The following is an 11,056-nucleotide window of genomic DNA, read 5'->3' on the forward strand; positions in this document are numbered from 1 at the left end:
GACAGGTATATTGGGACTGAGATATTAAAGTATCTTTAATTATATCATGCTGCTCTAAAACTCAACTACCTAAGCCTTTATTTTTTGAGTCTGTTCTCTCTGATTCAGCAAAAACAAATGATTGCCTAAACACTTAAAAAGCATAAAACAGTATTCTTTTCAAACATCAGCAAATATTTAATTAGCTGAAAATACCCAGCTCAGCAATTTAAGGAGCTTGTAAAGTGCTTTTTTTTTTTTTTTTTTTTTTTATAGTTCTAGTAAACAGGCAAGTTTGTATTATGCAGAGAAGCATGTGGTGCCTCAAGGGATCTTTGAATTAGATGTAATGGATGAAGTGATATTTGGAAATATTTAACAAAGTTTAAAATTACCCATTTTGAAACTCCAGGGCTGTATCTTAGGGTTTTATTGAGCACTTTTTAGAACCTCCACAGAACAGAGCTATCCGATGAGAGTCTGAAATTTGTATGTGTCCCCTGAAACGTGGCAGAGTATGCTGGAACTGGGGACTCTTGCTTCCCAGCTCAGCCCAAATTCTTGGTTTTAAAAGTGAGATATTGTCTGCTCCTTCCTTATGGAATAACAGCTTAATTACTTCAGAACTCTGAAAATTCATAGCCAGATTCCAGCACTGCCTCTGTGTTTTTCCATCCCTTCTTCTTTACCCATGTTGCTGGTAGCCATTGCCACTTACTGTGGCTGGTAAGTGCTCGTTTTCATGGCAATGGGTGCCACTGACCCCTTCGTGGACTGAGAGATAAAGGGGTGGCAGGAGGGCATGGGAAAGTAGGGCATGGAAGGGCACCCTGGGTCATGTTCCCAAGTGCCTGGCTAAGTAGCTACCATCATGTTTGACATTTTCCCTCTATGAATGCATGGTTCTTTTTGTGAACATGTGACTATAAAAAATTGGAATATATTGCTCATGAAATTACTTACTGTCTGGCAATATTCATAAGGAGCACAGAGCCAAAGCGATTAGTGCTTCACTTATTCATTCACCAAACACTTAAAACATTAGGACATATTCACTGTGTACAATAGTGGATTTATTATAATGCTTTCCACACGTGTATAACGTATTGTGATCATATTCATCATATTCATCCCCACTGGCCACTCTTGTCCTCCTCTCCTGTAGATCCCCTTCCTATTTCCAGTCGGTCTTCTTCTAGTTTTATGTGCGGCCCGGTGAGCTTCATGAGGATGGCTCAGAGGAGTGTGGGTATCAGTAATCCTCTGAGAGCTTCCACCACTCTGGGCATTTTGCAGATGCTGGTGAGATGGGGATGGGAAACAGACACAGCTCTGTCCTCCTCCTGTCTTCAGTTCCAGTGGAAGTGGCTCAAATCATTGTCTTGTGATAAACATAAATGGCTGTAACCAGACCTATCGGGGGGATGCAATGGCCAGCAGCAGGTCCCTGTGCCACTCAGACACTGAAGGAGAACACCTGGCCTGGGGGAAGTATCCAAATGTATTATCTGAAAGTGATGTGTTTTGGGTGGCAATGGATGAACATCCTTTTGAAGCCCTGTCCTGGTTGTCTGCTCTTTCTGTGGGGCAGACGGAAAGGGCCTCTATGTACCTTTAGTGACAGAATGTGCTGCAGAGGTGATATTGGACTTTACACATCTAGCTTGCTCTGTTCTTCTCTAAAACCTGGCTCTGCTTCTCCTTTGGGTGATCAGGGAACCATGATTCTTTGGGAAGAAACTGTTGGAGACTACTCAAAGTGTACAGGTGCTTTGGTTTTTTTATGGTTAGAAATGTGAGCGAGCATGTGATTAAACGTTAGCATCTAGGTTTGAATTTTTAGATATTAGTCCCTATATTTTTCCCATCAGGAGGAAATTGTTCTAAAAATAAATACCAGGACAGAGAGAAAAGGAGTGCTCAGCTCTCGTTTTGCTGATGGAAGTCTACTGTTAACCCAAATATCAACCTGTTGTGGTCTCTTTGCAGATCTCTTTCAATCCCCAAGGAAACCGTCTCCTGACGGGCAGCTCTGATAAGACAGCCAGAATCTGGGATGTTCAGAGTGGCCAGTGTCTCCAGGTCCTCGAGGGACACACTGATGAAATATTTTCATGTGCTTTCAACTATAAAGGAAATATAGTCATTACAGGTATCGGAGAAATACACATCGTAGACCTGGTTTTTGTTTTAAATTGCCTACTAGATTGTTTTGTTTTTGTTATTAGAGACAGTGTTTCTCTGTGTAGCCTTGGCTATCCTAGACTCACTTTGTAGACCAGGCTGGCCTTGAACTCACAGAGATCCACCTGCCTCTGGTTCTCTGAGTGCTGGGATCACAGGCATGCACTACTGCTCCTGAAGGCTACTAGATTTTTAAAAGGATGCTAAAAGGAGTTCACGCCCAACCTCTGCTCCATTTTCCAGGGTGCTTGGCTTATCTTGGAATTTCATTTTGCTACCATTATTGATATTTTTTTGTTATTGTTGGGTTTATAAAAACTGTTTTGAGACAGGATCTTGATATGTATCTGCAGGTGTCCTTACCTTGCTATGTAGTGCAGTCTAGCTTAGACTTGGGGCAATCCTGCTTTGGCCTCCCCAGCGCTAGCTTTGGAGGTGTTAACCACCATGCCGGTCCCATTTTGTTGTACTAGGGCTCACAAGAGTGTGTCCTGCTACTGGCAGTAAGCTTCTGTGACTTTTAATTCTGTTGCTCTAGGTAAGGTAGCCATTTAGAAACCTGTCTCCGCTGCTCACTGTACTTTTCCAGCCATCCATGGGTCTGATGGTTATTGCTGAGCTGATGGTAATGGACACCAATACCCCAAACAAGTCAGGACCATCACTTTCCAAAGATGGTTTTATAGCCCAGTAGAGATGTATTGTTGAATACATCAATATGTGGGGGAAGGGCTAGGCATTGGGGGTTTTCTCAGCTATCAGCAATTGTGTGACCTTTAGGTGAGCCTCATATTTCACACATGGCTGAGTAGCAGTGGCCGAGGAGAAAGCCCACCTATTAGAACAAGCATAAAAGGGTAACAAAAATAAGATAAGGGGAACATGATCATGCAATTTGCTTCCCCAGGCAGCAAGGACAATTCCTGCAGGATATGGCGCTGATGGAGAACCCTGCGGCAGGGCAGGCCTGTTGGCAACAGTGACCAGTAACTTGAACCTCCAGAGAACAAGTGAGCCTGTTTCCTCTGCTTCCCCTTTTCGTGCAGCTCACCTGTGGGGCACCCTGCCCCCCACCTCACAGACATGAGCATGAAAGCCAGTGAGCTTACATCCTCTCTTGGTGCTGTCTGAGCTGTTGACAGGCGCAGGCGTAACACGCGGTCAATGCCACTCATTGTTTCTGTTGTGTTTTGTGTTTCAGTAGCACCAGCATACTGATAAGTGAAGTCAGAGTGCCTTTACAGCACTTCTTCTAGATTCTAGAATCTTCTAGACTCTGCTCAAAGGCTGATGTTACAGTTTCTCGTCAATAAAATCTTTAGACAAAATGTCTTATCAATAGTGTTTCATTATATGTTTGGAGAGTAAGATCACAAAGAATAAAATGGTTCTTGCCAGTAAATGTATTCTGTATTGAAAGTGGCATAGAATACATGTAGGTGGGTTCATCTCTAAGGATATGTTAAACGGAACCGATGTCCATCATCGAGACTGGTGCCACAGTATATTCCCTTAATGATTCTTGGAGAAGTTTTATGGTTTCAGGCCTTAGTGTTAACATTTCCAATGGATTTCTGAGCTGACTCTTGTGTATTGTCTACATCATTTAGTTTAATTAACTTTCCATCACTATGATCAAATATCCAGGATAATGAAAATTGACTTAAAGGAGGTTTGTTTTTGTCCTTGTCCTTTAGAAGTTTCAGTACGGAACTGGTTGGTCCAGTTACTCCTGGGCTTGTAGTAAAGGAGATAAGGGACAGCAAAATCATTTACCTCATGGCCAGGCCAAGAAGGAGAGAGCTAGAGGGAGAGGAAAGGGGAGGGCGAAGAAGAAGAGACAGTGAGAAGGGAGGAAAACGGAGGGAGAGATAGAGAGAGTGAGTTAGTTTTGTCTGAGGGGGTCCAACAGTCCCTTTGGAGGTCGTGCCCCCACTGACTTGGAACCTCCCTATGGCCCCATTTATTTAGGCTTTCACCACCTCCCTATAACACCAAGCTGGAAACCAAGCCTTTAACACAGGGGACTCTGGGAGATGTTCTGGATCCTAACCATAGCAATAAAGATACAGTTGTATTTATTGTATGCCTTTCCTGCTTCCCCAACACTTTAATGAAGTTACTGGCTTTTGTTTGTTTGTTTTGTTTTCTCCACTGTGACAGCTACTTTTAAGACTCTAAAGAAGTAGACACATACTTGTGACCCTTAGTTGGCTTTAGTCATGTGTTACAGTTAGTTTTAACTGTCAGCTTGACACATCTGGGAAGGGAGAAGCCCAGATGAGGGAGTGCCTCCACTGGAGTGGCCTATGGGCATGTCTGTGGGACATCTTAATTGCTAATTGGTGTAGAAGGGTCTAGCTCACTGTGGGCTGGGTTTTCCCTGGGCAGGTGGCCCTCAGTTCTATAAGGAAGGTAGCTGAGCAAGCAGGAAGGAGCAAGCTAGTAAACAGTGTTCCTCTGTTGATTTCTGCTCCACACTTCTGCCTTGAGTTCCCGTCCTAACATCCCTCAATGAAAGACTATGTATGACATGACCCCTCCCAGACATTGGTTGGGTCATTGTTTTATTACAGCAACAGAAAGATAGCTAGGGCAGTCATGTGACCGTATTCTTTTGAGACTGTGTCTTGCCAAGTTTCTCACTTGAATTCCTTCTGTAGCTCAGACTGGCCTTGATTTTGTAGTCTTTCAACCTCAGCTGCTTGAGAAGTTTGGATTATAGGCCTGGGATTCCAGGACTGAAGAAACTCTTTCTTAAAAATAAGTGCCTAAATAATCAAGATGATATGGAAAGTGATGGCACAACCACTTTATTTGTACTTGATTGAAAGACAGCATGGTATTGTAATATTTCCTGTGAATGATATAGTCAGGCTGCCTGGGTACGTGTTCTCCAATCCAGGTACTAAGCAGGCTCAGCCCCACTTTTTTTGAGAAAAGAACACCACATTTTTTCAGAACTTAGAGTAAAGATCTGAATTATTTTGATGTTTTATAGTGTCCTATGGAGACATATTTAGATTTTTAAAATATTTTTATATTAATCACAGGATATTTACTTTGTATCCCAGCCATAGCCCCCTCCCTCAGTCCCTCTCAATCCCACCCTTCCTCTCTCATCTCCTCCCTGCCCCTTTCCAAGTCCACTGCTAGGGTAGAGTGCAGGGATTCATACGATATTTAGATTTTTAAATGAAACAAATTTAACATTCCTAGGATAATTGACCTTCTATTAATATATTTTGATTATATTCATCTTCTCCTCCTCCCCCTAATTCATCCCAGATCTGCCCCTCCCAATTTCACATCTCCTTCTCCTCCTTTGTTTTCTTAAAACAAAACAAAACACTGTCCAATATTTCCTGGCCATGTACTTAGGGATATGGGGCCATCCAGTGGGAAGCAGTAACAGAGAAGCACCCTAAGGAAAACTGATTCTCCTTCCTTTAGCTGCCACCAACGGGCTAACAGATCCTCAGCCAGGAGTGAAGGCTGGTGAGCCCCTCCCCACTCCAGGTTGGAGTGTTTCTGGCTTGTTCTTGTGCATATTTTCTCCAGTTAACTATGAACTATCTTTCAGGATTCTCTACTGAGCCAGAAGTGCTAAGTAGTGAAGAGAAGGCCAGTTTAGATGTTAACGTTTGGTCCATATTCCTCATAGAAATACAGTTTCCAAAAACAGTTTTGGTCCATATTTGGTTGAATCTACAGTTCAAGTACTGCATGGTCACGGGGGATGGCTGTAGTTTCATCCATTCTATCCTTTACATTTGATGAATCATTTGATGTGCTCTCAGAAGCACCATTCTTGTCAACAGGGGATCATTCTCTTTCTTTCTTTTTTCCTCCAGCCACCAAATCATAAGAACTGATCTCAGTATATTTTAGCTCTCAGCCTTACTGTTATTCAATCTGTAAGCTACCATTTTATTTTCACCCTGGCACTAGGAACAGAAACTGAATAAAATTGTAAATTACTCCAGCTTCCTCCCACCTTTTAAGATTCTCTATGAAATAAACAACAAAAGTAAAAAAGTTATGGTATTTTATATTCAAAAGACTTTCTCATAAATCAGTATGTTTACTGGGAGTAAAGGAATAGGAATGGTGACTCCAGAGATGTGTAACATATGTTCAGAAGTGGGAATGATTTTGGCTCTGTTTCCCTTCCTTACCTCTCTTCACCCTCCTCTCTTTCTCCCCTTATCTGGAAGTGCTAAATTGGTTTGTGAATAATTTGTGAACCTTTAAGAAATGCAAATTCTGTGGACGTGGCAGATGAAATAATGGTGAGGATAGTCACTTGCTTTGCCTGTAAGGAAACGTTGGGTTCACTGCTTTGGACAAAGCCCCCTTTGATGCTCTTTGGCTGGGAATATGGCATGTTGCTCAAATATTTGCTCCCACATGTCAGGCATCATTAGGGAAAGCGAAGAACACATTAAGTCCCTTTGATGTAGCCTGGAAGATGTTGTTTTCAAGGTTTATGGACTTACAAGTTTTGATTTCTTCTGTCCTCTCAGCAGGTGGCAGTCTTTATCTTTCTGTAGATGATGCTTTTCTTAACAAACAGGGACTGTGCAGAGTAATTTTTCTTTTTTAATTCCAGATTTACAGATAAGGGTTATGCAGGGATACAGATGCTCAGAATGTGGTACGGTTTAAATCTCGGGACTATCCTGGCAGATCTGGGACAAATGACATATCTCATTATTCTGACATTCTGCAGGGACATTTTCTCATCTATCTTAAGGACAGAGACCATTAAGTTAAATAATAGATAGCTCCAATATTTCTTTAAAGGTCCCCTGTGGGAGCCATGTGGTAACATTTATTTTGCAATGACCAGTACTGAAGACTGCAATGCTGAACAAAAAGTCTCTTCACACCATTATTTTACAAGAGAGAACATGGGTGGTTTTGTGTGTTAATGAAGTCTTCTGTAGCATCAGTGGCTTGAGAATGTAAACATTGTAGTTTAGTTTATCATTACGTAACTGTGAACTTTATGGTCAAGTCAGTCAGTGTTTGGTTGGCAAAAGCAGAAGCACCAGACTAGGGACTGGAGAGATGGATCAGCCGTCAAGAGCTGCTCTTCCAGGGGACCGGTTTCAATTCCCACTACCAACATGGTAACCCACAACTGTCTGTACCTTCATTTTCAGGGCATCCAACACCCTCACATAGATATGCAGACAAAAAAAAACCACTAATGCCCATAAAAAATAAAGTAAAATTTGTTTTTAAAAACATATGAGCCCAAACTAAAAAAAAAAAAATCTGCTACTCAGAAGCTGGTGTCAAGGGTGCCCAGCTACTGTCACTTCCTTTCAGACAACAGAGGCAACTAAGGGTCTGCTTGACAGAGCAAAAAGAAGAAATACTGGATGGTCCCCTCCGATAGAGTGACATCTTTTCAGGTGGGAACTTTGGAGGCAGAGAGACCTCTCCTCTTCAGGTATAACCAATAATCCAGTTGGGGAAGCGAGCAGTTTAAGGTTTTCAAGAGTAAGAATCACTTAGTGAACTGGCTGGTTTTGTATCAACTTGACAAAAGCTAGGGTCAACAGAGAGGGAGGAGCCTGAGTTGAGGAAATGCCTCCATGAGATCTAGCTGTAAGGCATTTTCTCAATTAGTGATCAAAGAGCAAGAGCCTAGCCAATTGTGGGTGGTGCCATCCCTGAGCCGGTGGTCCTGGGTTCTAAAAGGAAACCAGTCTGAGGAAGTCGTGGGATCAATTCCTGCTTCCGGTTTTTGCCCTGTTTGAGTTTCTATCCTGACTTCCTTCAGTAATGAACAGTGCTGTGAAAGTGTAAGTCAAACCTTTTTTTCCCCAACTTGCTTTTTTGGTCATGGTGTTCTGTCACAGCAATAGAAACCATTGATCTTGACACTTAGTATTCTGGAAGAGGTCCTTTCTTTCTCACTGGTGGCTAGAATCTCTTTTATTTTTTCTTTTTGAGATCAAACCTTCCTAATCGTTTGCAGCAAGAATTGACTTCTCTGACAGCTGGTTATACTTAAGCCATAGTTCTTTGTGATTAGAAACATGAGCTCTGGATTCAGACGGCCTGTTCTCCTAATCTGCACTTCTGCTTCCTGGCACTGAAATGTTGGGGACATCAAACATTCTATAATTGAGTTTTCTAATCTTTAAAATAGAATTGATAACAGTACATGGGAACTTTGCTCAGATTAAATCAGCTAGTAGACACATAAAGGTCTTGATATAGCGTAAGCATTCAATTAGTATTAGCTGGTGTTTGTGGACATTTACCTTGTGACTTGAATTTGATGGATTTCAGACCTGTGAAAGAATCTGTCCATTCAGGACCAGCTTTATCATTAATACATTGTTTGCAAATCCAAGTCCCTTTTCCATAGGGAATGAAAGGCGTTAATGAAATGCAGTGACTGTTTTGAGCTCCCATTCCTATGACCTCTTATGTATTCAGGGGTGTGAGTACCAGTTTGGCTCGGTTTAATAATCCAGTGGTCCTGACTCTGAGTCATCCCCAGCTCCTTTACCTTTTTTCTCCTTGCAAAGCGTTGTGCTTCTAACTCAGGTGAGGCCACTCTCCAGCCTCCACATCAATGGGAATAATTTCATTGGTGGGTGAGGAGACACATAGGATGTAAATAAAATTAATTAAGTATGACTTCATAATGCTCCTAGGATCCTTCTTTCCAATACTTGAGGAAAAATTAGAAGATTATAAAGTACTTAAAATATTTAAAGGTGGAAACATCCTCTAGGGTTTTCTGATATGTAGTGTTCCATACATACTGGAGACATTGGTGAATGCTCCAGAACTTAAGTTTATTTGTTGGAAGCCAGGAAAGAATCCAGTGTCTCTCAGAATTAATGGCTGCAGATGCACATTGCATGAGCTTCTCTGGTATATGGACCATCAGCATTTCTGACTTTGCTTTACGATACATGTTTAAGGACCTTCTCGGAAGGGTTCCTCTTTTTGTATTCCTTCTGGTTTAGTATCTTATTTTTCATCCACCCACACTGCTGGTATTTCTAGGACATAATCATTTTTAATTACGGAAATAACAATCGCAGGGAGAATGCCTGAATTTCTGTTTAACGGCTCTCCTTGCTTTCCAGCTTGTGTGTGGAAGGTGAGGGAAGCTTCTGGAAGATAATTTTGGATTTCTTTCCCCAGGCAGTATAAGACTTATTTTCTAGGTGTGCCCGAGGCAAAAGGCCTGTGCATTCGACACTCTCCAATGAGAAGGAGATGAGTAGTTAGAGTGCTTTGAGATATGACTATGAATAAGCAATTAGTGTAAATCATATGCAATCATAAATGTTGACAAATTTTGACCTATAATAATTGCATAGGGTTTGACTTCATATGTTGCTTATTCAGTGCAGGGTGGGAGGTTTTTGCTCAGCTCAGAGCTGTCCTTGAGCAATCCTGAATGATGGCCCACTCCCCAGTACTGCAGCCTGATGAAGAGGGACAGTGGACAGTGAACACAATGCAAAGGCTGAAGACACTATGACCTAGTGGGTCAGGGAAACACCTGGCATATGGCTTCGTTATAACAGCAGACTCCACTCATTGTTCTAGTCTCTGTGAACATGTCAATAATGCTTGTTACCTTACCCGTAACATGGAAATATGACAATGGAATGAAATGGGCTTCTACACACAGAAACTCCATAGCTTGAGGCCTTCAGTGTAGTTGACTGATGCTAAGTGTGTTTGACCTTCCCCCTCTCCCTGGAGAATATCCATCTTAAGGTTCCTATCAGTGCTAACCTGTACCTGGGGAAAGGTGCTTTTGCTAACTGCCAGCTTTTGTCCAAGGGCACAAGGGCAGCACCTTTGTTTCCCTACGGGCTCCCTGCTGATGTTGCAGTATGGAGACTTCCATCCTCCAATGCTCTGCTCAGACTTCCTCAGACACAGCAGGTGACCTGAATTTAGAAGAGCATCAGCTGCTTTCCCGAGCATTTGGGGTAATGTTTATAAATAGTAATCAATCCCCCTTTTAAGATGAGATCAGTCACATTTGGGGTCGTATGGTCATAGGCAAATCTCTTCTTTTAGTATTGCCTGCCTGTTTAGCTATCTTTTCAATATCTGCAGGGTCTTGCTGGTAAATCTAGTATGAAGAAAAAATAGAAACAGAAAAAACATATACAAATATCTATACATCAGAAAGCAAGACTTCTCTTTAAGCACAAAGTTATAGTTGTTACAAATTATATGCCATGACTTGCCTAGATAATTTGTGAATAAATTTAACCCTCAATTTTTTGGGAAATGTAATGACATTAGACATGCCATACCAAGTTTTCTTGTAGTCCACCATCCAAAGTAGAAAACCAGAGAAAGGGATCCTAGTCACTGCTCAGAAGAAAGACCACGCGAGACAAAATGAGGAGTCCATCTGTCAGCCAGGGAGAGCAGGGAGAAAGGGAGAGCAGAGAGAAAGAAATAGAGTCAGTGAGTGAGCTCAGAAGAAATCAAATGTTTAGGCACCTGGATGTTGGGCTTCAAACTTCCAGATCTCTTAAAAGTAAGTTTTGGTTGTTTAAGCTCCTACTGTGAGTGTTTTGTTATAGCATCCTCCACTAGCTTATACATCACAGAAGTACTCATTGCGTCTCACCCGCTGTCTTAAGATGCTCCACACTTCTGTTTCTACATGGCTTTGCTTTTACCTTTTGTCTCTGAAGCTCTTTTTTCTTATACCTTCAACTGAGCCATACAGGTCCTCTCCCATCTGTCTTGTTACTGAGGAGACACCATGACCACGGCAACTTATAAAATAAAGCATTTCATCAGGGGTTGGATTACAGTTTTAGAGGGTCAGTTGGTTATCATGGTGGCAGGGAGCATTTTATGCTTAGGGAAAGCCGGCTCT

At 41.9% G+C, this 11,056-nt stretch overlaps 1 protein-coding gene across 1 annotated transcript in view; it reads left to right on the forward strand.

Moving 5' to 3' along the window:
* The window catches only part of Daw1 (dynein assembly factor with WD repeats 1), a 42,101-nt gene extending 38,610 nt beyond the window's left edge, over positions 1-3,491 (forward strand). Inside the window, exons 12-13 of the mRNA XM_021657579.2 lie at positions 1,969-2,131; positions 3,071-3,491. Of these exons, the coding sequence (XP_021513254.2) occupies positions 1,969-2,131; positions 3,071-3,105 (198 nt within the window). The 3' untranslated portion in view covers positions 3,106-3,491. The remainder of the gene's footprint in view (positions 1-1,968; positions 2,132-3,070) is intronic.
* The last annotated feature ends 7,565 nt before the right edge of the window (positions 3,492-11,056 follow it).

This window comes from Meriones unguiculatus, chromosome 15 (genome assembly GCF_030254825.1).
Source record: "Meriones unguiculatus strain TT.TT164.6M chromosome 15, Bangor_MerUng_6.1, whole genome shotgun sequence".
NCBI lineage: Eukaryota > Metazoa > Chordata > Mammalia > Rodentia > Muridae > Meriones > Meriones unguiculatus.